This window comes from Cryptomeria japonica, chromosome 4, assembly GCF_030272615.1.
Source record: "Cryptomeria japonica chromosome 4, Sugi_1.0, whole genome shotgun sequence".
Classification (NCBI taxonomy): domain Eukaryota; kingdom Viridiplantae; phylum Streptophyta; class Pinopsida; order Cupressales; family Cupressaceae; genus Cryptomeria; species Cryptomeria japonica.
In genome coordinates this window covers 76,864,301-76,892,289 of record NC_081408.1, presented here as the reverse complement: position 1 = coordinate 76,892,289, position 27,989 = coordinate 76,864,301, and the positions used below count along the sequence as shown (strand labels likewise).

At 36.7% G+C, this 27,989-nt stretch overlaps 1 protein-coding gene across 2 annotated transcripts in view; it reads right to left on the bottom strand.

Annotated features, from left to right (window-relative positions):
• The window catches only part of LOC131034398 (probable disease resistance protein At5g66900), a 31,804-nt gene extending 11,190 nt beyond the window's left edge, over nucleotides 1-20,614 (bottom strand). The window contains exons 1-4 of one of the 2 annotated variants that reach the window (XM_057965866.2): nucleotides 20,318-20,614; nucleotides 14,872-15,009; nucleotides 14,460-14,770; nucleotides 14,159-14,316 (exon numbers count right to left, since the gene is read on the bottom strand). In XM_057965866.2, the coding sequence (XP_057821849.2) occupies nucleotides 14,159-14,316; nucleotides 14,460-14,770; nucleotides 14,872-15,009; nucleotides 20,318-20,455 (745 nt within the window). In that variant the 5' untranslated portion in view covers nucleotides 20,456-20,614. Of the gene's footprint in view, nucleotides 1-14,158; nucleotides 14,317-14,459; nucleotides 14,771-14,871; nucleotides 15,010-15,298; nucleotides 15,716-20,317 lie in introns of those variants that run through there. The other variant, XM_057965865.2, reaches the window with a different exon arrangement.
• Between the last annotated feature and the right edge of the window lie 7,375 nt (nucleotides 20,615-27,989).

Below are 27,989 nucleotides of genomic sequence, written 5' to 3'. Positions count from 1 at the left end.
GGATTACATACAAATTTTTGTTGAACACTTGAAAGATATTAAACTATAATTTAGCATTGAATATAATTAATTAGGATTGGATTCACTTAGTATGATAAGAAATTATTTAGCTTCAACACCATTAGTATATTGTGATTTTTCTTCAACTATCTTCCAATTATCCTCTAATAACATCACCTTTGATTAACCAATGTGTTAGGAAAACCCTTCTCTGCTACTTTTAGGAGCCAATTTAAAACCCAAGATGATGGTTAGGGGAGCCTTTCAAAACCACAAGTCTGATGTTTAAGGGTGTTTGTCCCTTGAGTTTGTCCTAGGGACTGATTTTTTCAATCCTTCTTTTGATTGGCTGCTGGTTTTTTTATGACCAATCTTTTTATCACTGTTGTATTGGGGGTTCCAGATCCTATCAAAATATGAGGGATTTGGGTCCCTTCAAAACCTGTGGGGTTTCAGGTCCCCTCAAAACTTGTTTATCCTTATCAAAAACATCACCTTTGATTAACCAATGTCTGAAGAAGAAAATTTATATTCTCTACTATATAAGTTAATTAATGGCATTCCACTGGCTAATAATATGTATCCACCCATCATCCTAACTTGTATTTCTTTATGTTTAGGTATTGGTTTGTCCTTTAGGGTTTATAGAGTTATAAATTTGAGTAGCAGGGAGATTATAGGATAAACATTAACACAAAAGGGAAACGAGTGAAGATGAATCCTATGTGATAAGAAGATACCCATTTGGAGTCTAAATATAGATTTCCTAATAAATAAATTGTGTGAACCATTTTTTTTTATCTCATGCCATCAAACTTGAGAGATCAGAGCTTTGCTCAAATTTTAATAATGAAGTAAAATTTCAAATAGAAAAGTAAATAGATAAATATATTTAATAAAATAATATAATTAGTAGATCATGCCACCATAATTTTTAAAATAGAATATAATTTAATCAAAACGTATATAACATTTGAAAAATTATAGGAGAGAGGTTTATGGTAATAATGTTGGCATTATGTGAACCGGTATGAGGACATAATGACATTGTATGTTGTCATTGATGTCAATATGCTGAAGAGGTGAGAACCGACATATGTGAGAACCGATATAACACTGTGAACCGGCATTTGTGCCAAAGTGAAGTGGTGTGTTTGTTCAAGGTGAACCGACATATACTGATTGGAACTGGCACACAAAAGCGTTGTATGACTACCAGTTGGTAGTCTCAACTTCAGGGTTTCCGGTTGAAGTGCTTCAAGCCTGTGTGGCTCAACCGATGACTTTGTGTGATGAGTTAGCATGATAATGAAGAACATATCATGTTGCCATGTAAGCCTTGTGCGCGTGAAGGATCTTGCATGAAGGAGATTGTTCCTATCTACCTAAGGAATGTGTGAAGTTTGTAAACGGTGATAACGTCTGATGGGTTATCAGCCGCCATGAAATCGGTAGAAAATGAATGATGGAGAAAATCTTGAGATTGGATCAAGAACTGTTGCATTTAATGCAGTATGCTCAATGGTCAGGATTGACTCGTTTGAATTCCTTAACCTAACAGGTTTAGGTTTTAGGGTTTATGCTACCGACCTATCTATTTTCCTATAAGGTCGATGTTGTGTCTCTTTCTGAGGTTGTTGGCAAAAGTTGTGTGTGTGTGTGTATTGAAGAGAAGGGATAAATGATTCTTGCTAGACCAGAGGAGAGAACTGATACCTGTAGAGTGTAAGTGCAAAAGGTGAAGAGGAGCTTCAACAGATTTGCATTGGCATTGAGTGTTGTTACTAGATCATTGTAATACCTGTTGATCTCTAACCACCTCAACAATTTGAAAATCCCTTAACAAGGTAGCCTTAACCGGCTTGCTGTAAATCCTTTAACAGGGTGACTCAAAACCATTGAGTTCTTGAAATCCTCTAACAAGGTGACCTTTAACAGGGTTTAACCCTTAACCGGGTATTCTAGCCATCCCTTAACCGGATGATCCCTAATAGGATCAGTCCCTAATAGAACCTATTGTATCAGTCTTTAACCGGACAAGGCTCCTAATAGAGTGGACTTCTAAAGAGTTCAAAAACAAACTTGTGGGTATTCATCCCCATTGTGGTTTTTCCCAGTTGGGTTTCCATGTGAAAAATAAGTGTGTCATGTGTGATGTTTTCTTCATGTGATGTTATGTTGTTTTCTATCAAGCGGTGAATCATGTTGATCTAGTTGCTTATATGTATATCTTTGATGGTAGATTACTTGTTCATGCATTAGGGTGAAATGGAAGTGAATTGTTAGATTGTATGAGAAGATAAGTGTCAACCGGTTTATGCTTGTCTCAATTTTTCTGGGCTTTGCCGGTCGTACTCTATTTTAGGACTGGTGTTATTGTTTGTCTGTCAATGCATAGTGTCTGCTGACAAACTAGTTAAAGAGTGTGTTTTTGTCTGTACTGATTCACCCCCCCCTTCTCAATACCGGTTTGGTACTATTCGTTCATCATTGAGTTATCAATTGGTATTGGAGCATCCTCCGGGTCCTCTATGTTAGAAGCTTAACTGCTTGAGGTAAAGATCCCAGTCTAATGATGAAGAGGGAAGGTCCAAAGTTTGACAGAGAAAATTTTAGTATATGGAAAGACAGAATGAAGATATACATCAGAAGCATGGGTGCTCAACATTGGAGCTATGTTGAGAATGTCTATGCTGCCCCTATCGGTACTCTCACCGATGACCAAAAGAGAGCGATGCAAGAGAATGGGCAAGTCATGGAAGCCCTAATTAGTAATTTATTTGACATTGAGTTTATTGATGTCCAAGATAAGGTAAATCCCAAAGAGGTATGAGATACTCTTGAAAATATCTGTGGCGGTGATGAGCATGTAAAACAAGCTAAGGAAGAAAGCCTTAGAGGGAAGTTTGAAGACATGCAGATGGTTGAAGGTGAGACCATTCAACAGTATGGGATAAGAATCAAAATCATTGTTCATGATATCAAGAGTGTAGGTGGTAAAATGGAAGATTCCACTATGGTAAGAAAAGTCCTGAGATCCCTATTATCGGTCTATGCAATAAGGGTTACTGCTATTTAGGAGCTAAGATCAATAGACAAGACTAAGGTATCCCTAGACTCCATCAGTGCAAAGTTGACAGCCTATGAACTAAATAGTTTTGATGGCAATGTTCAAAAGACTAAATCAGCTTTTAAAGCTTCTGTTGTACCATCCAGAAAAGGAAAAGAAGCTAGCACTAGTGGTGAACCAAGATAGAGTAGAGAAATGGATGATGAGGAAATTGTGATGGCATTTGAAGCTCTCCTTGCCAGGAAACTTCCTAAAGGAACTGACAAATATAGAGGTAAGCTTCCTTTGAAATGCTTTTCTTGTAACCGGATAGGACATATTGCTCTAAACTATCCTAATGGCAACAACAAGGACAAACCAGAAAGGTTCAAGAAATTCAAAGGAGGAAACCGAAGAAATTGTTTTGTGGTAGTTGATGAAGGTGTCACAGATGAGGAATTAGAGGATGAAGAAAATGAAGATATTGTGTTTGTTGTTGTCAAGGAAGATTTATTAGACAAGAAGGCTCTTGTCTCCCAGTTTGATAATTCTAATGAGTATATCATTGATAGTGGCTGTTCTCACCATATGACTAGTGACCGGAGCAAGTTTCTATCTTTGGAAGAGTATGATGGTGGTGTGGTTCGCTTTGGTAATGATGCCCCATGCTTGGTCAAAGGCAGAGGGTCCATCTCTCTGAATGAAAAGAGTAGTGCTGACAATGTGTACTGGGTTGATGGTCTTAGACACAACCTTCTAAGTGTTGTCCAGCTGAATGACAGTGGCCTCACTCTGGAATTCAAGAATGGAGTGTGCAGAATCAAAGGAAAGAATGGTGAATTGGTGGCCACCGACATGTAGACCAAAGGTAACCTATTTCAACTAAATGCAAATATAAGTACATGTCTTATGGCTAAATTTGATGATAGTTGGATATGGCATAGGAGACTCTGCCATGTAAACTTTGATAACATTGTGAAGGCTAGTAAGATCAAGGCAGTTAGAGGGTTGCCAGTGCTAAGCAGACTGGATAACACCTTGTGCAGAGAGTGTCAATTGGGGAAAATGTCTTCCTCAACCTTTAAAGGTAAATCTTTCACTGCTGACAATTTGCTTGATCTTGTGCATACTGATTTGTGTGGTCCTATGAAAACTAGGAGTGTGCAAGGTGATAGGTACTTCATGATTCTCACTAATGACTGCTCAAGAATGATGTGGGTCACATTCTTGAAAGATAAGTCTGAAGCTTTTCTAAAGTTCAAAGCTTTCAGAGCATTAGTGGAGAAGGAAAGTGGTAAAAGGATCAAGTGCCTGAGAATTGATCAAGGAGGGGAATTCACTTCTGGTGAATTCAACAAGTACTGTGAAGAACATGGCATCAAGAGGCAACTATCTACCCCCCACACTCCATAGTAGAATGGTCTAGTAGAGAGGAATAACCGGACTATGGTTGAAGCAGCTAGAACCATGTTGATTCAAAGAAAGGTAGCCCACACCTTTTGGAGAGAAATGTTGAGCACTGCAGTCTATACAATTAACCGAGTACTCATCAAGAAAGGTAAGGATAAAACTCCTTATGAGTATTGGACTAGTAAGACACCTGTGGTTAGCTACTTTAGAGTGTTTGGTAGAAAATATTACATCAAGAGGAGTGAACACCAGAGAAAATTTGATGCGAAATGTGATGAGGGAATATTCCTAGGATATTCCACCAAGAGCAAAGCTCTCAAGTGTTTCAACAATAGGACTCAGAGAATTATGGAAAGCATCAATGTAAGAGTTGATGAAACCTCTGAGAAAACTGAGGAAACTAGCAGTGAGCAAGTGATAAATGAACCAGTTGTAACCTTCTGGGAACCAGTTGTCAGCCAACCGAGTACCAATAATAGTGTTCTTACACCAGCAAATGTAGATGTTGATACTGATGGAGATGAGGATGAAGAAGAAAAGCAAGAGGAATCTATCAAGACCATTCCTTGGTATGTCAAGATGAATCATGATCCTAAATAGATCATAGGAGATAAGGATGTAGGAATCCTTACAAGAAGAAAGGTCAGAGAAAACTCATGTATGATCTCTGAATTTGAGCCTAAATCATTCAGAGAGGCACATAAAGATGAAGAATGGATCAAGCCAATCGAAGAGGAACTTGACCAGATAGAGAAAAATGGTACATGGTCTTTGGTACCCAGACCGGAGCATAAAAATGTCATTCGTACCAAATGGGTTTTCAGAAATAAGTTGAATGAGGATGGCACAGTGATTGGGAAGAAAGTCAGATTAGTGTGCAAAGGATATGCTCAAGAAGAAGGAGAAGACTATGGAGAAACCTTTGCTCCTGTAGCTAGATTGGAAGGAGTTTGTATGCTTCTTGCATACGTAGCTTTTAAAGGTTTCAAAGTATATCAAATGGATGTAAAATCTGCATTCCTAAATGGTGTACTTGAAGAGGAGGTGTATATTGAGAAACCATATGGGTTTTCCCTATCTGAAGATAGTGACATGGTATGTAGGCTACATAAAGCCTTATATGGTCTAAAGCAGGCACCTAGAGCATGGTATGAACATCTGCATTCCCATCTTGTGAAGATTGGATTTGAGAGAACAAGTGAAGATAGCAATATCTACTTGAAGTCTGAAGGAGATCAGATCCTGATCTGTGAGGTATTTGTTGATGACATTATCTTTGGTGGAGATGACAAGATGAGTCATGAGTTTGCAGATGAGATGAAGAAAGAGTTTGGGATGTCACTCATAGGAGAGATTAAGTTCTTCATTGGACTGCAGATCCAGCAGATGAAAGATGGATTTTTTATCACTCAGTCCAAGTATGTCAAAGAGGTGTTGAAAACCTTTGGCATGGAAGATAGCAAACTGGTTGGTACACCAATGGTGACCGATTGTAAACTATCCAAAGAAGATGACTCAGCATTGGTTGATGAGAAGGAATACCGATCAATGAATTGTAAGTTGTATTATGTAGTGCATAGTAGACCGGATATTGCACATGCAATTGGCATTACTGCAAGATTCCAAAAAAGCCCAAGAGAATCCCACTTGGTTGTAATCAATTGGATTCTGAGATATCTAAAGGGAACTGTTGATTATGGATTGTGGTATCCATATAGAAAGGATTTCAACTTAAAAGTATACACAGATGCTGATTGGGCAGGTAATGTAGATGACCGGAAAAGCACAACCGATGGTGCATTCTTTCTCGGTGGTAGACTGGTCTCATGGATGAGTAAGAAGGAGAGTTGTATCTCTTAGTCTACAGCAGAAGCAGAGTATGTTGCAACTTTCATGAACTGCAGTCAGACAATTTGGATGAAGCATGTATTAAATGGCTTCAAAGTTCCTATATCTGAACCAGTAAGTATATTTTGTGACAATCCTAATGCAATTAACATCTCCAAGAATCTGGTTTTACATTCTAGAACCAAGCACTTTGAGCTTAAGTATCATTTCTTGTTGGAAAAGGTTCAGAACAAAGAGATTGCATTGGAACATGTTTCCAGTAAGGAGTAGTTAGCAGACATATTCACCAAGCCTCTCCCAAAGGCTACATTTATGTACTTAAGAGGTGAATTAGGGGTGTTTCCCCTTTAGGAGGTAAACTAAAGATATATGCTCCACATCAATTAGGTATTGCATAGTCAAATTTTTCTTTAGGATTGATGTGTTGAAGGATGCTACTCCTCAGTGGGAGCAGCATAATGGAACATGGAAGCTCGTGCCTCCACTTTGGCATTGTTGTCAAAGGGGGAGAAGATGTGAAGCGAAGAAGATATCTGTAGAAATTGGGGGAGAAGATGTGAAGCGGAGAGATATCTTTGTATATTGCCATCAATGCCAAAGGGGGAGATTGTCGGCATTATGTGAACTGATATGAGGACATAATGACATTGTATGTTGTCATTGATGTCAATATGCTGAAGAGTTGAGAACTAGCATATGTGAGAACCGATATAACACTGTGAACCGATATTTGTGCCAAAGTGAAGCGGTGTGTTTGTTCAAGGTGAACCGACATATCGTTATGGGAATTAGCACATGGAAGCGTTGTATGATTATCGGTTGGTAGTCTCAACTTCAGGGTTTCCAGTTGAAGTGCTTCAAGCCTGTGTGGCTCAACCGGTGACTTTATGTGATGAGTTAGCATGATAACGAAGAACAAATGGTGTTTCCACGTAAGCCTTGTGCACGTGAAGGATCTTGCATGAAGGATATTGTTCCTATCTACCTCAGGAATGTGCGAAGTCTGTAAACGGTGATAACGTGTGATGGGTTATTAGCCACCATGAAATCGGTGGAAAATGGACGATGGAGAAAGTCTTGAGATTGGATCAAGAACTGTTGCATTTAATGCAATATGCTCAACGGTCAGGATTGAACAGTTTGAATTCCTTAACCTAACAGGTTTAGGGTTTAGGGTTTATGCTACCGACCTATCTGTTTTCCTATAAGGTCGATGTTGTGTCTCTTTTTGAGCTTGTTGGAAAAAGTTGTGTGTGTGTATCCAAGAGAAGGGATACGTGATTCTTGCCAGACCAGAGGAGAGAAGTGATACCTATAGAGTGTAAGTGCAGAAGGTGAAGAGGAGCTTAAGTGGATCTACATTGGCATTGAGTGTTGTTACCAGATCATTGTAATACCTGTTGATCTCTAACCACCTCAACAGTTGGAAAATCCCTTAACGGGGTAGCCTAAACTGGCTTGCTGTAAATCCTTTAACATGGTGACTCAAAACCATTGAGTTCTTGAAATCCTCTAACAAGGTAACCTTTAACAGGGTTTAACCCTTAACCAGGTATTCTAGCCATCCCTTAACCGGGTGACCCCTAACGGGATCGATTCCTAACAGAACCTATTGTATCAGTCTTTAACCGGACAAGGCTCCTAACAGAGCGGACTTCTAAAGAGTTCAAAAACAAGCTTGTGGGTATTCATCCCCACCATGGTTTTTCCCAGTTGGGTTTCCACATGAAAAATAAGTGTGTGTGATGTTTTCTTCATGTGATGTTATGTTTTTTTTTGGTCAAGTGGTGAATCATGCTGATCTATTTGCTTATATGTATATCTTTGATGGTAGATTACTTGTTCATGCATTAGGGTGAAATGGAAGTGAAGTGTTAGATTGTATGAGAAGATAAGTGTCAACTGGTTTATGCTTGTCTCAATTTTTCTGGGCTTTGCCAGTCGTACTCTGTTTGAGGACCAGTGTTACTGTTTGTCTGTCAATGCACAATGTCTGCTAACAAACCAATTCAAGAGTATGTTTTTGTTTGTACTGATTCACCCCCCCTCTCCCCCCCCCCCCCCCGTCTCAGTACCGGTTTGGTACTATTCGTTCATCATTGAGTTATCAAATTAATCATATAGAGATTTATAAAAGATTGACTTGAATTTTCAAAAAATAAAACTATAACAGATATTAAGTATGAGTTAGTGACAATTCTAAAATTACCTATATATTCATGTCATATTTATGAAAGTATACATAAACTCTAAATTATTTTAATAAAAGAAAAATCTCACCATGGTCATTTTTATGTATAAATAATTTAGTGTTGACTTACTAAAGAATCACAATGAAAATTCAAAAGGGAAATTCTAGATTACAATTTTATGATTATTGATTCAAGCCATTGTTGGAAAGAGACATTGTTCTAGTAATGATTGGTGCATGATAGATGTTTAGGGGTTGTCATTGATGCAAACTTAGTTCACAGATCACATCTGGTGTACATAGAATTGGTTTACTAAAAGTCATATTTTTCATAAGGCATAAGTCTAGAAGGTGGAATATAGTTACCGGTAGAGCATGAGATCATGGTGAACATTTTGATTTCAGACTAGACCTTCCTTGCTTCTTAAAGGGACCAACATCATACCAAGTCACCTCTTTTCTTTAGGGACATAGATGTGAAAGGTTATCTGGTGCAGGAGCACCTCATCAACAAGCTATTCATGACCCTAAGGATCAAGACTAGGATCATTAGGGTGTCTTAGTGTGTCTTGTGTTTCATGTATGCAAATAAACCGCACCATGTAAGCCCATGCCACCAATTAGGCAATTTGAGAAGCCAATTGGGACAATGTGGTCAAAAGGGGTAATAGAGGGTCTAGATTTGTGTTTGATAGGTTTCTAGACATGTTTCATGATTTTTTGGTTGATCCATGTATGTGGACTGCAACCTTAGTCAATATGACAATTTTTTGTGCAAAAATTACAAAACTGCAACTTTTTGGGTGCAAAAGTGCAACTTTTTTAAAATCAGTTGGGGGAAGCCTTTCAATGGCTCCAACCTAGTCCAAGTTTAATGGGAAAACATTGAAGAGTTTTGTAATCCTTGTGGACATGATTACCAAGAATTTTATTGTTGTAATTAGAGTTTGTGAAGCAATAATACACAAAATATTTCAATTTTCCCAGAAATTCTGAGTTTGCAGGAGTTGCACGTGCCTGTATGAATTGATTTGAATCCCACCATCCATGGAATAGATAGGGAGATGAAATATATTTCTTTTGGTCATGATCTAAGGTCCTAACTATTCTGGAGTAGAGATAACCCTCCATTCTTCTGACTGTAACCCGAAAATTGAGGGTTTGGAGAGGGTTTTGAACAAAAATGGTCTTATCTTACATTCTATTCCATAAGAAAACTCTTCCTTTGGAGAGATGCAAGATAAGCATCTGTACTTTAGATTTTCCATGGTTTGTTGTAGGGGAAACTTGGTTGTTTGGAGAAAGGAGCAAAATTAGGTAGGCATCTCTATGTGACTACCTAGGACAAGATTTAAGATAGTCATCATAAGTTGTCATAGCGGTGGATTCCAGGCATGCAATCCTGGAATTAAAGGTTACTCACTATTCCCCACATACCCATAGAGTTGATTTTCCAGTTTCGATTCATTGTTTGGTAGTTGATTTGGAAAATAGGGCTAATTGCCCCTATTACATCTCTTAGCCTATAAAGGGATCAAACCTTGTACTTATAGACCTGATCAAACCATTTTGGGGATCAATACAACTTCCAAAAGGGTGTTTGAAATGGAAATTTATTTTTATGGGTGTGTGGAAAATTTTTGAGTTAAGGTCCATTGTATCGCCAAATAGGGCTACAAGCCTAGGCAGTAGGTTTCCAAAGGAGGTATAAGGAATTGGAGCCTAATCACAAAACCAATTCTTGGACCAGTTTCTAATATCCATAAATGATTCAAATCCTAAGCCCTTAGGAGTAGGGTGTCATAGGATGTGGTAGGATAGGTATTGAGGCAATTACTCATCTTGAGTAGGCCCAAGCCTAGTGAATGTGTGTGTAGTTTCACCTAGGGTGTGGAGACCTTCCTTGCAAGACCCTTTGTAGGACACTTGTGATCATTTGAGGGGTGAGTAGTTTAACCTTGTTTGGTCTTGTCTTTAGGTGTGTGGGTAGGGCTCTGCATCATTATTCCCATGCAATAAATCACCCCTAAGTTGGAAGCTATCCTAGGTTGATAAAATTCCTCGTGCCTCCATTTCTTCGAACCTCCAATTAAATCACCTTTACTAAATAAAGAACATATCATTTGTATGCACTACAAAACCTTAATATTGTATCTCACCTTTAGTCGCATCGTGGGCTTATTTTTATTCAATTTCCCATTAGTGAAATCGTTGGCCCAACTAATGCACTTCATTTGTACATGCCCAATTTTTTGATAGTAATAGCATTTGAATCATTTCCCTATTGAAATGTTAGAGTTCCTCTTAGCAAGAACATTAGTTTTCTCTATAATTGAATGACTCTATTTAACTCTACTATTTTCATCAATGAAAGAAGAAATAATAGTCCAATTGGGATTAATTTGGTTTAATATAAAAAATAATATGATAAAAACTTGAGGATATACTAATTAGTAAGATTGCCTTGCCATTATCATCATCAACTTGTGAGTTGACACCTACAAGTTGATTAAGGAGGGAACAAAATGTACTAATATGTTGAACAATAAATTGTCTCCCTCTTTCATCTTCAACCAATTTTTTATTTATTTTTGGACATTTTAGTACTCGAAACCTATGAACCAAATAAAGAATTAAGCCCATCTCATATTTCCTTTGATACCTTTGTTAGACCAATGTGAAACTATGCATCAAATAAATTAAGACTGATCAATGTTGTGGCCTTGCAATCATTAGCCATCCATTTTATTGCTTCATCTATATCTTGCAACAATGACTAAGTTCTCTATTTTAATAACCTAATTACTCAAAAAAAAAAAAAAGAAGAAGACCTAAATAATTCCAAGAATATGTACTCGTGATTTTTTAAAATAAAGCTTTATACATCCCTATGAAGGCGTTTAAAATCTCTCACTAAACTTATTCATTTAAAATCTCTCACCAAACTTATCCACACATGATGAAGTGTTTATTATTATAATTTGAATATTTACATACATTATTTTCTTACTCAAAATTCATAATCGAAAATTTATCAATGAAAGCTTCCCCATGAATGATTTGTACCTTAATCGCCAAGACATCTCATAGCATGCACAACTCCTTACAAGATCCAATGCATAAACATTGATATGGCCTATCGTGGTAATATTGTCCAAGATGCTACGCGCCCTTAATTTCTAGATGCCCAAAACTTCAACAGAGCCAACCTTACCACGCACTGACAGGAATGATATTGATAGCTATAACTAAACTGTTGCATAGGATTTCAACTTGAAGTTCTCTGTTTTGCTAGGTTTGTCTACTTTCAGATTCCAAAAAAAAATAGCACAAAACATCATTCATATGTGTAAGTTCCCATTATGCAGAGCTGTCCATTAGGGCTTGAATTGAGCTCAGGAAAAGTTGGCATCACAAAGGTAACTGAACTAGTCCATCATCTCGTAGCGTATGCAACTCCTCATGAGTACCCCAACCTCTGTGCCAATCGAATCCACAAACACCTTATACTGCTGGGAAACAAATCTCACACCACTTCCACAAGATCACATCACTCCTCAAACACAGATCATACAATTGTTGCAGAGACAAATATACGCATTGATTTCAATTGGATTCTTCAAACTAATCTCCCACTGCAGCAGCTAACTTTACCCTTCATGTACTACCACAAAAATCGCCTACGAGTCTGCTATGGGAAAACGTCAAAGGGAAATCTTCACACAGTACATCATGCTCCTCTAATATCATATGAAAACGTCAAAGGGAAAAGCCAAAACACAATTTTACATCATTGATTCAAGCCACAGCACAATTTTACGATCATTGATTCAAACTAATCTCCCACTGCAGCAGCTAACTTTACCCTTCATGTACTACCACAAAAATCGCCTACGAGTCTGCTATGGGAAAACGTCAAAGGGAAATCTTCACACAGTACATCATGCTCCTCTAATATCATATGAAAACGTCAAAGGGAAAAGCCAAAACACAATTTTACGATCATTGATTCAAGCCACAGCCTTAAAAAAGAGATACGGTTATAATCTAAACAACCTCATCAGTACAGTCAGCTTAAAATCCTCTTTATGCAGAACAAATCTCAGCATCAGGTCAAGATAGATTTTGTCATGGATTCAATAACATAGCTCATTAACTCACCAACCTGTCCTCTGTCTTATCAACTAAATTCTCACGTTTTATGGGTAGATATCTGTAAAAAAATGTAGAAGACTCTGGAAGCTTATCATTGCTGTAGCAGTAGAAAAGTAATAGCCAAAAACAGGGGAGAACAGAGGCAGATTTTAGGTGTGCTGGTGTCTCACAAAAAGGAGCAGAAAATAGGCATTTGCTGTGGCAAACAGCTATTAACAGTCAGAACAGGGGACTTGAAAATGAACAACAGTTCTATATATGAATAGACAAATATATAAACAGACTTTATATTTCGAGATATCAAAATATAAATCATTCTATTGCCTGTATTTCATTTGTGTTTTTTTCCTCTCTTTTGTTCTTAATTCTTGTCCTCTGCCTCTCTATCCATCAATACAGACGGTTCCAAAATTTAACATAACTGCAAAAGCTTATTAATCTAAGCTTAAACTAAACCTATTCTCTAATGTAAAATTCTCCAAAAGCCAAAGCAATATTTGTTGCTTAACTATTATTTTAGGTTTGGGATTAAGTGCTATTATGTGAATAAATATGTTATGAATAGCTCAACTTCTATAATGTGTTGATTACGCATAGCTAAAATTTATTTGTATTATGTTACTTCTATGCGTACATACGTTGATATTAGGGGAAAACATATGCTTTCCTATAATCTTTAGCATGCTCCTTTTAAAATTTCCCTACTGTATGCATAATGCTCTTTTTAATTTAATAAATTATTTTGTAAGCTTTTCCATCCCATTAACCAGAACCAGAATAAATGCTTGAGTAGAAATGGGTCTTCATAACAACAAGTTTCAATAATTTATTGGACTTCGCATTATTATTTGTATTCTATCGAAAGAAGTGAAAAAGTAGATGCCAAGTAATTTTTTCTAATCACATTTTGCTTCAGCAAGTAGATATTTTAATGTTTTATTGGGAAGTACTTTTCCAACTCATCTTTTTCTGTTTACAGCTGAAGATCGAACAGAGAAATGATGACAGATTTTGTAGGCAGCTGGATGAGATCAAATATCAATATTCACAGCTTCAAGAGAGAGATCAAATATCAATATATGCAGCTTCAAGAAAGAGATCAAATATCAATATTTGCAGCTTCAAGAAAGAGATCAAATGTATACAACAGTTACACCAGTTTCTCAAGATACAAGTCTGAAATTTTTCATGTGCTTATTTATGTATTGTTCATACCAGTCTTACTCCACATTGTTGTCTTGTATATAGTTTTATATCTGCTACTGGAAGGCTATAGTTTGATATTGTATTCTTATTACTTCTTGCAGTCTTCTCTTAGACTGTTCAAATAATCATTTTACTTTGATCAATACAAAAAAATATTAAAAAAAATGATCCCCTACCAAATTACTATGAAAAATCACATTTATCTCGCATAACATCACGCATCAACAATCATTATTCGTTTAAATCTAGTCCAAAGGAATGCAAATGCAAACGTTGACAAGCAAATATCCACTACCTACCTGCATTAGGTGGATAATCCGTCTTCCCTACAGGTAGTCTTTCGGGCTGCTGCTGCATCATGGCGATTACAGCTGTCAACTGAAGGTCTGGATAGAGAACGTTTATTTCTGCACGGAGGCTGCTCAAATTCTTCATGTCTAGAGAACTTTTCACAAACCTGAAACATAAAACTTCTCAATAAGACCCAATAGCTGTTAACTGGTAAATGCCAACATAAGAAATTTAACCATGACAAATCGAAAAATATTATATATATAGTCAACATGAAACATCTTGGAAATGTGAATTTGTTACTGTAACCTGAAAAGAGTATTAGAGTAAAGCTGTTTAGCGCAGAGCATGGATCCCTTAACAATTATTACAAGAGCATTTTTAAGCTTCTCCCTTTCCTGTGGGACCAGGCCGCTTAATTTGATAATATGGTCGGCAAGGTCAACCATGTATTGCAAGAGATGCAAACATTCATCTCTGTTGTCTGACATTTCAGCGATTTTTGTGAGCAAATGCCCTATCACGGATAGCCCTGCTAGTACCCAATGAATTTTTCCTACTGCTTCAAGTATGTCTGATATAACGCATAATACTTGGCCACGAGATCTGAACGGATCTACCTGTAAACCCGAAGAAAAAAACCTACAAATGAAATCGGGACCTATGAAGTTCAGATCTGAATATTCTGTAAACAAGAAACAAAATTTAGCATTTACTATACCGTTTTAAAATATTTCTTCATATGATCGTTGACAGAAGACAAAAAAGTGACTCCGCTCTGTATAAATGAAGCCCACATGGGCAGCTTCTCTGTGTTGGTTGTAATTTCAGAACTTCTGTTTGGATTATCTTCTTGGTGCTGCAAAAACAATAAAATCTAAAATGAAAACTGCATGAATGCTCGTGCAAACTACCTTAACATAACTATTCTTTTAACTTAACATATTTCGACTATTTACCACACTTTTGTGTGAAAGAAAAACAAAAACTAATACAGATCCGTTACATTAGACGGCAGGAGGCGAAATGAATGTAATCATATAAAAATCTACTAACATAGTTTTAGAAAACCTGGACAACCCAAGAAATATGAACTTGCAATCAGAGAAATGCTAATGAAAATAGTAGTACTAATATTTGCAAAGAACCTTTGGGGATGTCTTTCTTTTCAAGATGATTTTGATGGTGCCGATTAAAACATTGATGTTTGCTGCGTCTACAGCTTGAAAGCGGGTTTTCACCTCCCTGAACGTCAGCGATGCCTCGGAGCCATTGGATTCGGCCATGCCGAGTATTCTCTTGCTACTAAATCCCTAAAATGAAACAAATTCTCACTGATTCAGGTACCCAAAATGATGGAGTAGAACAGGTATCTAATAATGCAGGGCCCTTATCAGTATACAGACGATTTTCGTGGACTTTATTTCCTCTAAATCTGGAAGGGAAATGCTATTTTTTTTTTATATAATATGTGTCCCATTCTTCCCATCTGGATACAGACGGGAAATGATATTTAAATGCTAAAAGCCAATTAATTGAGGAAGACTTCTGCGACAAAATTATTGACACTTTCTCCCCTCTTTCCTCAACAAAGACTTTACCATTAGTTGATTTTTTATATATTATGTTTGTTTTAAGATGTGATCTTCAATAGTTTGGGTTACGTTTCTAACCTTCCTTCTTGTATTCATATTCATTGAATGAACCGCCTTCCAGTCAATGACACGAATAAAAAGTCAATTCGCACGTCGCCTCTGATTTGTATTTTGATGTTATTCCTGGTATTCTCTATACCAAACATGGCGTTTAGGGACGCTGTGTCAACGTCTAAGAATTATTTAGTGGCAATAATTAAAGAAGTGAAACACTATGGCCGACATTCATGACAGGACCAATGCAAGTTCAGAATTGATATCCTTTCTTCACTTTTTACCTCCAATCAGCAGGCTTGACTGTGTGTTACACCCATTTCTCACAACAATTTATTTCAGTTAGTGGTTCTTGATTACAAAGGTTCTTGGTTCTCTGAGACATCAAATTCCTTTTTAGATTGGCTAAAACAAATAAATCCAAGCACTTATTTGAGCTGGAAAAAAATTACTTTACAGAGACATTTTATGACTCCATTGAACATGAGGGGAAAAATCTTCAGATCAGAATCTTTTCATTCAACACAAATTAAATTCATCAAAATCTATTATATGAAAGTTATAAATACTTAATATATAAGTTTTGGAAAGGTTAGAGTAAAACAAATTCATAGAATTTCATGGGTTATTGTACACAATGTGGTCAACTTTCAAGAAAAAATATTTTCACTTCGATTGTTGGGGCTTTCCAAGAGTTTATAAATCATAAGGGATACCAAAATAGATAGAAATTAGAAGAAAGATTCTTATAGGCTTTGGTTTGCTTCAATGCCCATGAATGAGGTTGTCCAAACCACCTAAAATCTTGATATAATCTTTGTTACCACTTGTTAGATATCATAAAATCTTATTCAACCTCTCAAACTATATTGATAGGAGTTCCTTTATAAAATACATTATAAAACCTACTCCAACTCTCAAATGTGTTATAAAGTGGAAAAAAAAAAAGTGAAGAAAAGGGAAAAAAATTCCCAGGAAATTGGGATAGAGACATGGTTATAAAACCATCAGTGGCTCCCAATGGGGTTTCTATAACATCTCAAATTGTTGAGGTATGCATGAAAAAAAAAAAAGGTGTGAAAACATAGTATTGGTGTTGGGTATATGAAGCCCAATGGTCACATGACCATTCGACTTCTCCAGACTCTTCATTTCATATCTGATATGTTTATATAAATGGCTGAGTGCAGCCCTTACTGGATGTACTATGTATTGGATAAGATAATTCCCTGGTGGACATAACCACTTAGTGGTGAACCACGTTAAACCTTGTGTTGTGTGCTTTCTTTTATGTTGTTTTGTTTTCGATTCTCTGCTCATTTTAATCTTTACAATTGGTATGAGAGCCATGTTGGCTTGAGTAGAGATGGAGGAAGAGGAAGAAGGTAAAATTTATAACTTCTATGGCAGTTTTATGTTCCATGTAAAACTATGCTTCAAGCACCGCGTACATTGGTGGGATGGCTGGAAGAAAGAGGGGAACTTAGTTGAAGAGCAGAATCCAGCAAAAGAGAAGGATGTTGGGATTCTCATTTGCTCTCCTCTTGAGCCAGCTTTGGAACTTATTGGCCAAACTGTTAGTGGTTGGGAAGTTATTGGCATTCGTGTGGTGAAGGTTGAATGTTGTGATAGTTCCTGTATAGAAGCTAGAATTTTTGAGCAGAAAGATGCTGGAAAAGAGGTTGTTGTTGAAGAGGATGAACTCAAAAGATTGTGGGAGGAAGAGTGTATGTCATCGGAGACCCAAGTTGAATCTGTTGTTGACTCCCAGAATGAGGAGGGTGTAGATTGGAGTTAGGTAGCAGGGCAAGGAAGCCTGGCAGAAATTATGGCTTTGGAGAGCTCTGCAAATGGCATGGCCTTGACAAAAATAAAGAGGCACTCCCGTGATGCTGAGGACAACCTTTGCATAGATAATTTCATAGAAGCCTATAAGCCTATGGACTTGGATGAAGAAGTGCAAGATGAAAGACGATTTTCTGGTTTGAAGCGAAAGTGGTCTTTGATAGGAGCGAAGGACAATGGGAAACACTCCAAGTGATTTAAGGTGTCATAGACAGAGAAGTGAGATATCATTCTCCACCCTAATTTAATGGATGTGCATGAAAAGGAGGCTACCATTTTAGCAGTAGAGGCCACCCATGAAGGGGATAATACAATCTGTGTCACTGGTGCTTAGGAAGTTTCTGGAGAAAGTAGACCTCTTTCTGAAGGTGCCAAGAATAGGGTTATAAGTGTCTTGCGGGGGATGAAAATCAAAAACACGCATGGAAAAAGAGATAAAAAGTTCACTTTTCATGGCATCACATCAGATATAACTCAATATTTCCTAGTGTTTGGTGAAGATGGAGATAAAAAGTTTAATTTTGAATACAAGAAACTGCCATATCTGGACTTGGGTATGAGCACAGATGGTAAGCCCTTTTATCTTCCCATTGAATGGTGTGTAATTTACAGCAAAGATAATAAAAGTAATCAAAGACTCTGACGTCTTGTTTCCCATGAAACTTCCCCGGACCTAAATTCTACTGTACTGAAATATCCTAAAAATACACATCTTGAAAACAAGTGGCGACTCATATTCCTTGGCCAAAATTCTCTAATGGACACCCTCGACAAGTTCAAGAAGTCTATAGCTGCTAAATGTGGGGAATCAGGGAAATATGCAGAGTGTGTAGGCACTGGGGCCCCAGTCTATATGGATGTTGTTTCAGAGTATCTCAGTGCCAAGGTTCTCCAGTTGGCTACTAAAAATGATAAAGAGTTGTCCTGTGCGGTTTTTTGGTGGGGGGAGACTCTGGGTTTTTTTGGAGGAGGCATTATAGTGGAAGAGCAGGAATCCAAATGCTCGCCTAGCAGAATACGTTGATGTGGCCATTGGCACCGCAGTCAGTGGAATGATTGCAGCATTATTGCTCGCTGATGGTGGAACTGGCTTTCCTGTTTGGAACAGTTTTTGGTGGTTGAGTATGGTGAAGTGGATAATTCAAGCCCTAACTGGTGATGTTGCCCACGTGGATAACAAACACTTTAACGTTAAGGGAGAGCTGGAACAAGTGAAGACCAATAATAATGCTCCTCTATTTCTGAACATGGTCAAAGAAGCATTACACTATTATTCGGTGAAGTTCACGCCTGCAGAGAATCTATCTGAAGTAACTATTTTCGTAGATGATAGGTTTTTCAATGTTCTGTCGTAGGGGAGCACATATGATCATAACATGTTTGTACTTAATGATTCATTTCAGGTTGGAGGGTTCATTTTGGAACAATTTAATGATCTTTCCAACACTTTGTTCAGTGTGAAGGGGAGCATAAGAGAAGATGTTTTTGATTTGGATCTATTTTGGAGATGACTTATCCACAGTGTCCGTGAACAAAGTTTTGCAAAGCTCAAATATTTGATGGGTCTAGTTCTGTAAGGATTGAAATGGAGAGCAGGGGATGCCAGTGATGGTTGTGCTAGTTGGCCTTCATGAGGGAGATTGTTGGGTATATGAAGCCCAATGGTCACATGACCATTTGACTTCTCTGGAGTCTTCATTTCATATCTAATATATTTATATAAATGGCTGAGTGCAGCCCATACTGGATATACTGTGTATTGGATATTTGATTAATAAGATAAATCCATGCATTTCTGGTGGATGTAGCCACTTAGTGGTGAACCGCGTTAAACCTTGTGTTGTGTGTTTTATTTTCTGTTGTTTTGTTTTTGATTCTCTGCTCGTTTTAAGTTTTACAATTGAAACTTAATTCTCCTGAGCGTTCATGCACACCCCAGGCCACCTACTTGTCAAGAGCAACCTATAGAGAAGAAGCCTAAAGGAAACTAGTTACCACAGATTGCTGAAAAGGTATGTTGTAGTCATACCTTCAAGGGGAACAACTTCGTTGATAAATCTCCATACTCTTACAATGAAATAGTTAGCATCATAAAATAAAGACTTGCAAGCATCTCTGGAACATAAGAGGAATCCAAAAGATACACATCTGCCAAACATGGGGATCACAATTATCCGCACACTTCCCACAATCATACCATTCCATACATGAATCCTCAAAGATTAATGCCTAAAATGATATGGTCAAGGGTAGATCAGCTGCATCATCATAATATGATTCCAATTATACATGATGAAGCCAAGGATTATGCATACATGAAGCTTGAAATACTTATTACGGATTAATAATCAGACTGTGATAAACCTTCTATATAAACATCCGATGCCTCATACAAATCACACTGAAGTTATTCCAATTATATGATCAAGAAATCTGATGGAATGAGATCCACCTGTAGAAAAGAAAAAATAAAGAAGCAAAACTTGCAAGTGAAATAGAGAAAAAAATCAAAACTGAATTAATCCAATTCAATCATCTTCATTACATTACAAATCTGTATGATTACAAATGATATATAGATAACAAGAACATAAATTATGCATGAGATGCATGAAATTTCTGCAATCAGAGAAATGATGATGAAAATAGTAGTACTAATATTTGAAAAAAAACCTTTGGAGTCGTCTTTCTTTTCAAGATGATTTTGATGGTGTCGATTAAAACATTGATGTTTGCAACGTCTACAGCTTGAAAGCGGGTGTTGACATCCCCAAACATCAGCGATGCCTCAGAGCCATTGGATTCGGCCATTTCCAGTATTATCTTGCTACTAAATCCCTAAAACGAAACCAAGTCTCACTAATTCATGTATCCAAAATAACGGAATAGAAAAGGAATCTAATAATGCAGAGCCCTTATCAGTATACAGACCATTTTCCTAGGCTTTCTTTCCTGTAAATCCAGAAGGGAAAAGTTATTTAAATGCTGAAAGCAAATTATTTGAGGAAGTCTTCGGCGACACAATTATTGGCACTTTCTCCCGTCTTTCCTCACGAAAGACTTTACCATTACTTACTTTTATTTTCTTATATTCTATGTTTATTTGAAGGTGTGCTTTTCAATAGTTTGATTCCCTTCCCTCTTGTATTCATATTCATTGAATGAACCACCTCCCAGACTCCCAGTCAATGACAAAAATAAAAAGCCGATTCACACGTAACCTCTGATTTGTATTTTGAGGTTATTTGTGCGATCTTTTATGCAAAACATGGCATTTAGCGACGCTGTAACAAAGTGTACGAAATATTTAATGGCAGTAATTGAAAATGTGGGATACTATTGCCGGCATTCAAGACAAGATCAATGCAAGTGGCAATAATTTAAAAAATGGGACAGTATTGCCAGCATTCATGGCAAGACCAAGGCAAGTTTAGATTTGATGTGCTCCTCCACTTTTCACCTCAAATCAGCAGGCTTCACTGAGAGTTAAATCCATTTCTCACGACAATTCATTTCAGTTAGTGGTTCTTGATTGCAAAGGTTCTTAGTTCTCTCCGACATCAAATTGTTCTTAGATTGGCTGAAACAATTAAATCAAGGCACTCATTTGAGCTCCAAAAAGAATACTTTATAGAGACATTTTAAGGCTCCATTGAAGACGAGGGGAAAAATCTTCAGATTAAAATATTTTCATTTAAAGGGAAATTAAATTGATCAAAGGGATTTGTAAGAGAGTACTCGTTGTTGTTAGTCTATTTTCTCATTTGATATTCTTTACATAAGGTGTTTGTAGGCTTGAGGATCTTTGGTATGTCCCTTACTTCATGTATCGAGTTGATCTTCACCAAGTTGTCAAAGTTGATGTGATCCATCCTCGTGTGCCATTTCCAACATTTATTGCTCTCTGCCATTGGCTATCTTATTAATTTAGCTTACTTTAGATGATAAACATTCCATCTGTCCTATTTCTTTCTACAACTATTCTTCCAGAGTCACCAATTCTAATTCCATAAGACTTTTCATGAAATGTAGGATTATATCCCTTTTTACACATCTGACTAACACTAAGGAGATTGGGTTTTAGTCTTTTAACATAAAGAACATTTTGTCTTTTTCTTTCCATCAATTTTTACATTTTCCTTCCATAAATTTGTATATAACTTCCATCACCAAACATAATTGATCCACCATTCCACTTCATAAGGCTAATGAACTTCCCTTTTTCACCAATCATATGATCACCTAACAACCAATGTCAATCTACAATCTACTTGTGGCAGCTTCTAATCTTTGGACTAATTTTCATAATTCCAAAGATATTATTCGTAAAGGATCAAGATGGGTCCTTGGAAATGGGAGAAAAAATTGTTTCTAGGATGATTGGTGGGTTGGTGATGGGCCTTTGATTGACTTTCAATGGGGAGTTCAACTTAAAGAGAGATTTGTGGAGAGGTTTGGCTACTAGGTTGTTGATTATATCAAAGAAAGTAACTAGATCAATTTTATCAATGTGGACCCCATCTTGAAACCCCTTCAATTATGGCTTGCTAATATTCACATTCCCTCTTTCCCTATTGAAGACTCTTTGGTGTGGAGTGGTTCTTCCTCGGGAGTTTTTTTCGTCTCTCATTCTTTCTACCTGTTGACAAGATCCTTTGTTCTGACACCTTTTTGGTCAGGTATTTGGAATAAGTTATTAATTCCCAAAATTAATATCTCATTATGCAGAATAAGATTCTTTCCATTGACAACTTGTGCAAAAGGGGTATGGCTATCCCTAACAGATGTTTTTTGTGCAAGGAAGATGTTTAAGATGCTTTACATTTTTTGCTCCATTGCTCCTTGTCCAGAGATGTCTTAGCTCATTTTTTTTATCTCTAGGAAATTATGTGGTGCCCTTTTGGGAGCCTCTTGGACTATTGGTTCCAGTGGAGTTGCACTTCAGATAATCCTTCTCTTAGAGTGATATGGTGCCTTATGTTACCCCATCTTGCTTGAGGGATTTGGAAAGAAAGAAACAACTGGATCTTCAAGGACAAAGAGTCATCTACTCTTTCTATTGCTCGGACAGTCCAGAATGCCATTAAGGAGAACTTTGTCTCTTCTTGTGCTTCTCGCAAGATTGACCCCCTATTCCTACTTTGACATAGAACTAGGATATTATCAATAGGTGACATATCAGCTGTGATATTTGTAAACCTACTATCAAGTTAAAGAAAATGATAAATAATGTTGTTTGGGCTCCTCCCCAAGTGGGTGGATCAAAATCAATGTTGATGGGGCGGCTAAAGGTAACCCTGTGTCGGCTGGCTATGCGAGAGTTGCTCATGACCATAATGGTAGGATTCTTTCGGTGGTGGCACTCCCACTAGGCACCTAGGCAAACCACTATGCCAAGGCTAAAGCTGCTTACATTGGGTTACACATGGCTATCAGAGAATGGTTAAAATTTTTTTGGCTTGAGGGTGATTCTCTAAATATCATCAAGTATGTGAGTAAACAAATCGAGCCTAGCTGGACCGTCAAGCATTTAATTCAAGAGTGCCACATCATAATTGCAAAATTGGATGATTTCAAAATTTCCCACATTTATTGAGATGGTAACATTCCAATGGACCACTTGGCAAACATTGATGTGGATTATGTGGACATACGATGGTGGATGGGAAAGGAAAATTTCCTGATACAATTGTGTGAACTGATGAGAAAGGGTGTTGAATGCATTGGCCATTCTTACCACATTAATGATGATAGACTGCCAAATGAATAATGATCTTTCATTGGATTTCAGTTCAAAATTCAAAACCAAGGTTTCTAGAGCCTTCTTTTGTATCTAGTTTTTCATTGCCTAGTTTGGGTTTGGTACCATCATCTATTGTTGTAGAGGCAATTTTCTTATGGGAGGTGACAAAAACAGAGTGGAGCTTACTTCCTATGATAAATGGGAAAAGAAAAAAGAGCTATGGATATAGATTACTGATGGAGGCCTTGTGTCGTATCTCAAGAGGCTTCATGGAAATGACCCAAAAGTGACAGAGGATTTTGTGAATGGTTGGGATAAAGGCATCCTTGTAGCTTTTGGAGTGGAGTATATAATTGATGAAACCTTCATTGTAGAGATAACTAGATTGTAGATGGAAGGCAAAAAGTTTTATAGATAGAGGAAGGCTGGGGAAAAATCCATTTCGACTATCTTTGACAAAGAAGGCGAGAGAAAAGGGGTGTGAGAGATGAAGGATAGTGGCTATAATAGGAAGAACCTCCAATAACTTTGTGTAGAGATGGCCAAGGTGATTATTAGGTACATTACTCTTGACAATTGCTTTTCCTATATTTTCTCTTACCACTTCATGATATTAAACCATTTTAGGCATAACAAAATAATTTCTCTGCCTTTCTATCTATTAAGGCTTGATTTTATTGACAAGTGTCTTATGGCCTGTAGCTTGTTGCTCCCTTGTTTTCTATAAAAGGGAATTCAAGGCCATTAGTTAGGGTTTGAATTTTATGAGAAAGATCTATGTAAAAATAAATTTATTTCTACAGGGTTAGGTCCAAAATAGTTCTAGAGAGTTGTAGGAAATAATAGGGACTGTAATTTTATTTTGCAAAGCACAAAAGTAATAGAACATTTGCTTGTTCCCCTTTTTCAAGAGGGTCATTTTATATTTGAATTTGTTGGCTATCATTTGATAAAAGATAGCTTATGATATTAATGCAAATATATTTTCCTAATCTTTACTCTCCTATGTGCGATTTTATCTTCAAGGGTTTCATTTGTTTATTGCATTGTTATGATGTATGTATTCTTCTATTCAATGCTTTAGTCGAAGGGGTTAATTAAAAGCACTTGAATAAGATTACAGAGGAAATAAGGGTCACCATATGATTTGATAAGCAGTCAGATAAAGGATTACAAGCAGAGCAATATTGTAAGGAAATATTGCTTCAAGCTAGACCAACTATTAGATAAAATTTTATCTGATTTTTAGTAACTTTTTTCAAGGACTCTATAACCTAAATGAATAAGGAACTAGTATTCGCTAGAAAATCTCATTAGGTTATCATTTTCCAATTTTATCTTCTTTATGATCTCTCAGAGCGAATCTTATAAATATCAGAACAATCATTTGCTAAGATTTATTTATTTTCTTAAAGTAGTCTCACCCTCTCTCATACTCCAGCTTAAGGTTGAGGATCACTGAAGGATTTTTCATCCTTGAGCATTTTCCCTTTCTATTGAATCTTATTATGAGATAATCTTCTTTGTTTTTAGTAAGTTCCTGAGTATCCTTGCAGAGAGTAGGAATTTCCTACTAAATCAATCACCCTCCCTAGTTCTATAGAGCCTAAAGTGCAAAAGGACTTTCTGTCCTTTTTATTGTTGGTCCAAGCCGAACAGATATTGATAGTTGGAGGTGGCTCTCCATAGATATTTGGAGGAAATTAGCTTGGTCTCTACCCTATAAGCAATGTAAACCCGTCATCCATTTTTGGAACCAACAAGGTCCAATCCACATGCTTCATTAAACTAATCTATAACCTAGACCAACTAGGACCCAATATAGGTCGACACACTAAAGCAATGGTCTCCATTCGCCTAGTCTCGATAATAATCACCAACAACATCTTGAAACTCCACCAAAAGCTGCACCAACACCACTTATGAATATCATCAAAGATCTTCATCAAAATCTCTGCCGGTGAAACCCTCATCGGAACCACAAGCCAAGCTTCCAAGCAAATAGGATAGCATTCGATCACTAGACGAAAACCAACTAATTGAATATCAACATGAGTATAATGAATAAGCCAAATGTATAATCAAATCATACTGGAGCCTACCAAATCATGTTAGATCCGAATCAACTAGAAACTACTCAACCTACCGAGACTAGAAGGGTGTCGGTAAAGCATCCAAATAGCTAGTGTTGACATTAATGATAAAACATCAATGAAGCACATAATCAATTCCTCCAAATGGCCAAGAATCTCCCCCTTTGGAATTGATGGAAACACTAGATGTGAAAAATATCTAAGTACCAAGAAATGGCAAACAAGTCTCCCCTAATGGAAGACATCCAGCAATCTCCCACTCAAAGATATAGCAATGAAGTTTTGAAACAAGGACCAAACTCCCCCTATGAATGATATCTGTAAAGCTCTAAATTATACATATATCTCTCCCCCTAATGTATACAACTCCTTAATTTTTCTTTTTCACATCAATATCTCTTCCCCTTTGACATCAATGCTAGAAATCTGACAAAAATATTAAAGCAAAAAGATAAACCACTAAAACACAAAGCTAACTAATCCCCCTAAGTAGTAGCATCCCCACATCAGTGCCAAGATGAATAGTATCTCTAATAATGCATACCGGACTGATGCCAAACCACATCAATCAAGTCTCTACCGGAGGGCTAGAAACTCCCAATCTATCTCTAAAGTACTCAAATGATTCTTTAGGCAAAGGTTTAGTCAAAATATCTGCAATCTTATCTTTAGTGTTCACATAAACCAATCTAACTTCATTTTCTTCAACCTTTTCCTTCAAAAAGTTGTATTTGATAGATATGTGCTTTGTCTTAGAAAGAAATCTCCACCGGAAGTACTTTTTCGGTCATCAACATCTCTAGCCCAGTCAACATCTGTATATACACATAAAGTAAAGTTATCATCCTTAGGGTACCACAAACCATATTTTGATGTACCTTTCAAGTATGTAAAAATCCTTTTCATGGAACTCTCATGATTTTCTCTAGGATCACTCTAAAATTTTGATACAATACAAATAACATTCATTATGTCAGGCCTAGTCTGAGTCAAATAAAATAGATCTCCAATCATATATTTGTATCTTGTAGGATTTACCTGTGCAGAAACATATTTCCTTGTCAACTTTTGACTTGTAATAATAGGGGTAGTTACCAGTTTAGAATCTCCCATACCAAATTTCTTCAACAATTCCTTAGCCTACTTAGTTTGATAGATTAAAATACCTTTATCAATCTGAGTAATCTGCAAACCTAAGAAAAATTTCATTTCTCCAATCATAGACATTTCAAATTTTTTCTCCATATTGTTAGTAAATTCCTTACACAACTTATCTTCACCTCCAAAAAATGATGTCATCAACAAATACTTCAATAATCAGTATATCATCATCAATGACCTTATAATATAAATTACTCTCAGCATTACCCTTAGTAAAACCAAGCTTCAAAAGATATTATCCAACCTTGCATACCAAGCTCTAAGTTCTTGTTTCAATCCATAAAAATCTTTCCTTAACTTGCAAACCATGTTTGTATCATCTGATAGTGAAAAAGCATTAGTTTTCTCAATATAAACTTCCTCATCAAGATCCCCATTCAAAAATACACACTTAACATCCAACTAATAAACCTTGTAGTTCTTATGAGCACCATAGGCAAGAAATAATCTTATAGCTTCAATCCTACCTACAGGTACAAAATTATATCCATAATCAATTCCTTCCTTTTGAGAATATCCTTTACAAATCAATCTAGCCTTATTTCTTATAACTTGACCATCCTCATTCAATTTATTCCTAAAAACCCATTTAGTTCCATAACATTCTTATTTTTATGTCGGGGAACCAAAGTCCATGTGTTATTTTTCTCAATATGATCTAATTCTTCTTCCATAGCTTTCAACCAATATTCATCTTTACATGCCTCAATTACTGATACTGGTTCAACTTATAAAATTAAATATACCTCATTAGTTGCCAGTCTTCTTCTTGTCATCACTCCATTGTTTGTATCTGCAATGATCTGATCTTCTGAATGATTCAATCTCACATACCTAAGAGTCCTCTTACTCTTTGTTCATCTTCCATGTTCTTTAGTTACTGTAGAGTTCTTTGATACTACCAAAGTAATTGGTTCAACACTCTATTCTGGTAAAGGTGCTACCAATTCAGATATAATCATTTCCACTGTTGGTTCCTTCTCATAAACTCTAATTTGACCTTTATTTAGCTCATCCACTTTGACATTAGCACTCTCCACAATTCTCTGTAATCTCTTTTTATAATATCTATATGCCTTACTTTCATTAGAATAACCAAGAAATAGGCCTTCATCACATCTAGCATCAAATTTTCCAATGATATCATCTCTCCTGATATAACATTTACTGCCAAAGATTCTGAAATACTTAACTATAGGTGTATTGCCAAACCATGATTCATAAGGTGTCTTACCAGTTTCTCCTTTGATATGTACTATATTGAATGTATCAATTGTTGTGCTCATTGCTTCTCTCTAGTAGATGAGGTAGAATAGCTTCCATCATCATTTTTTTAGCAACATCCAAT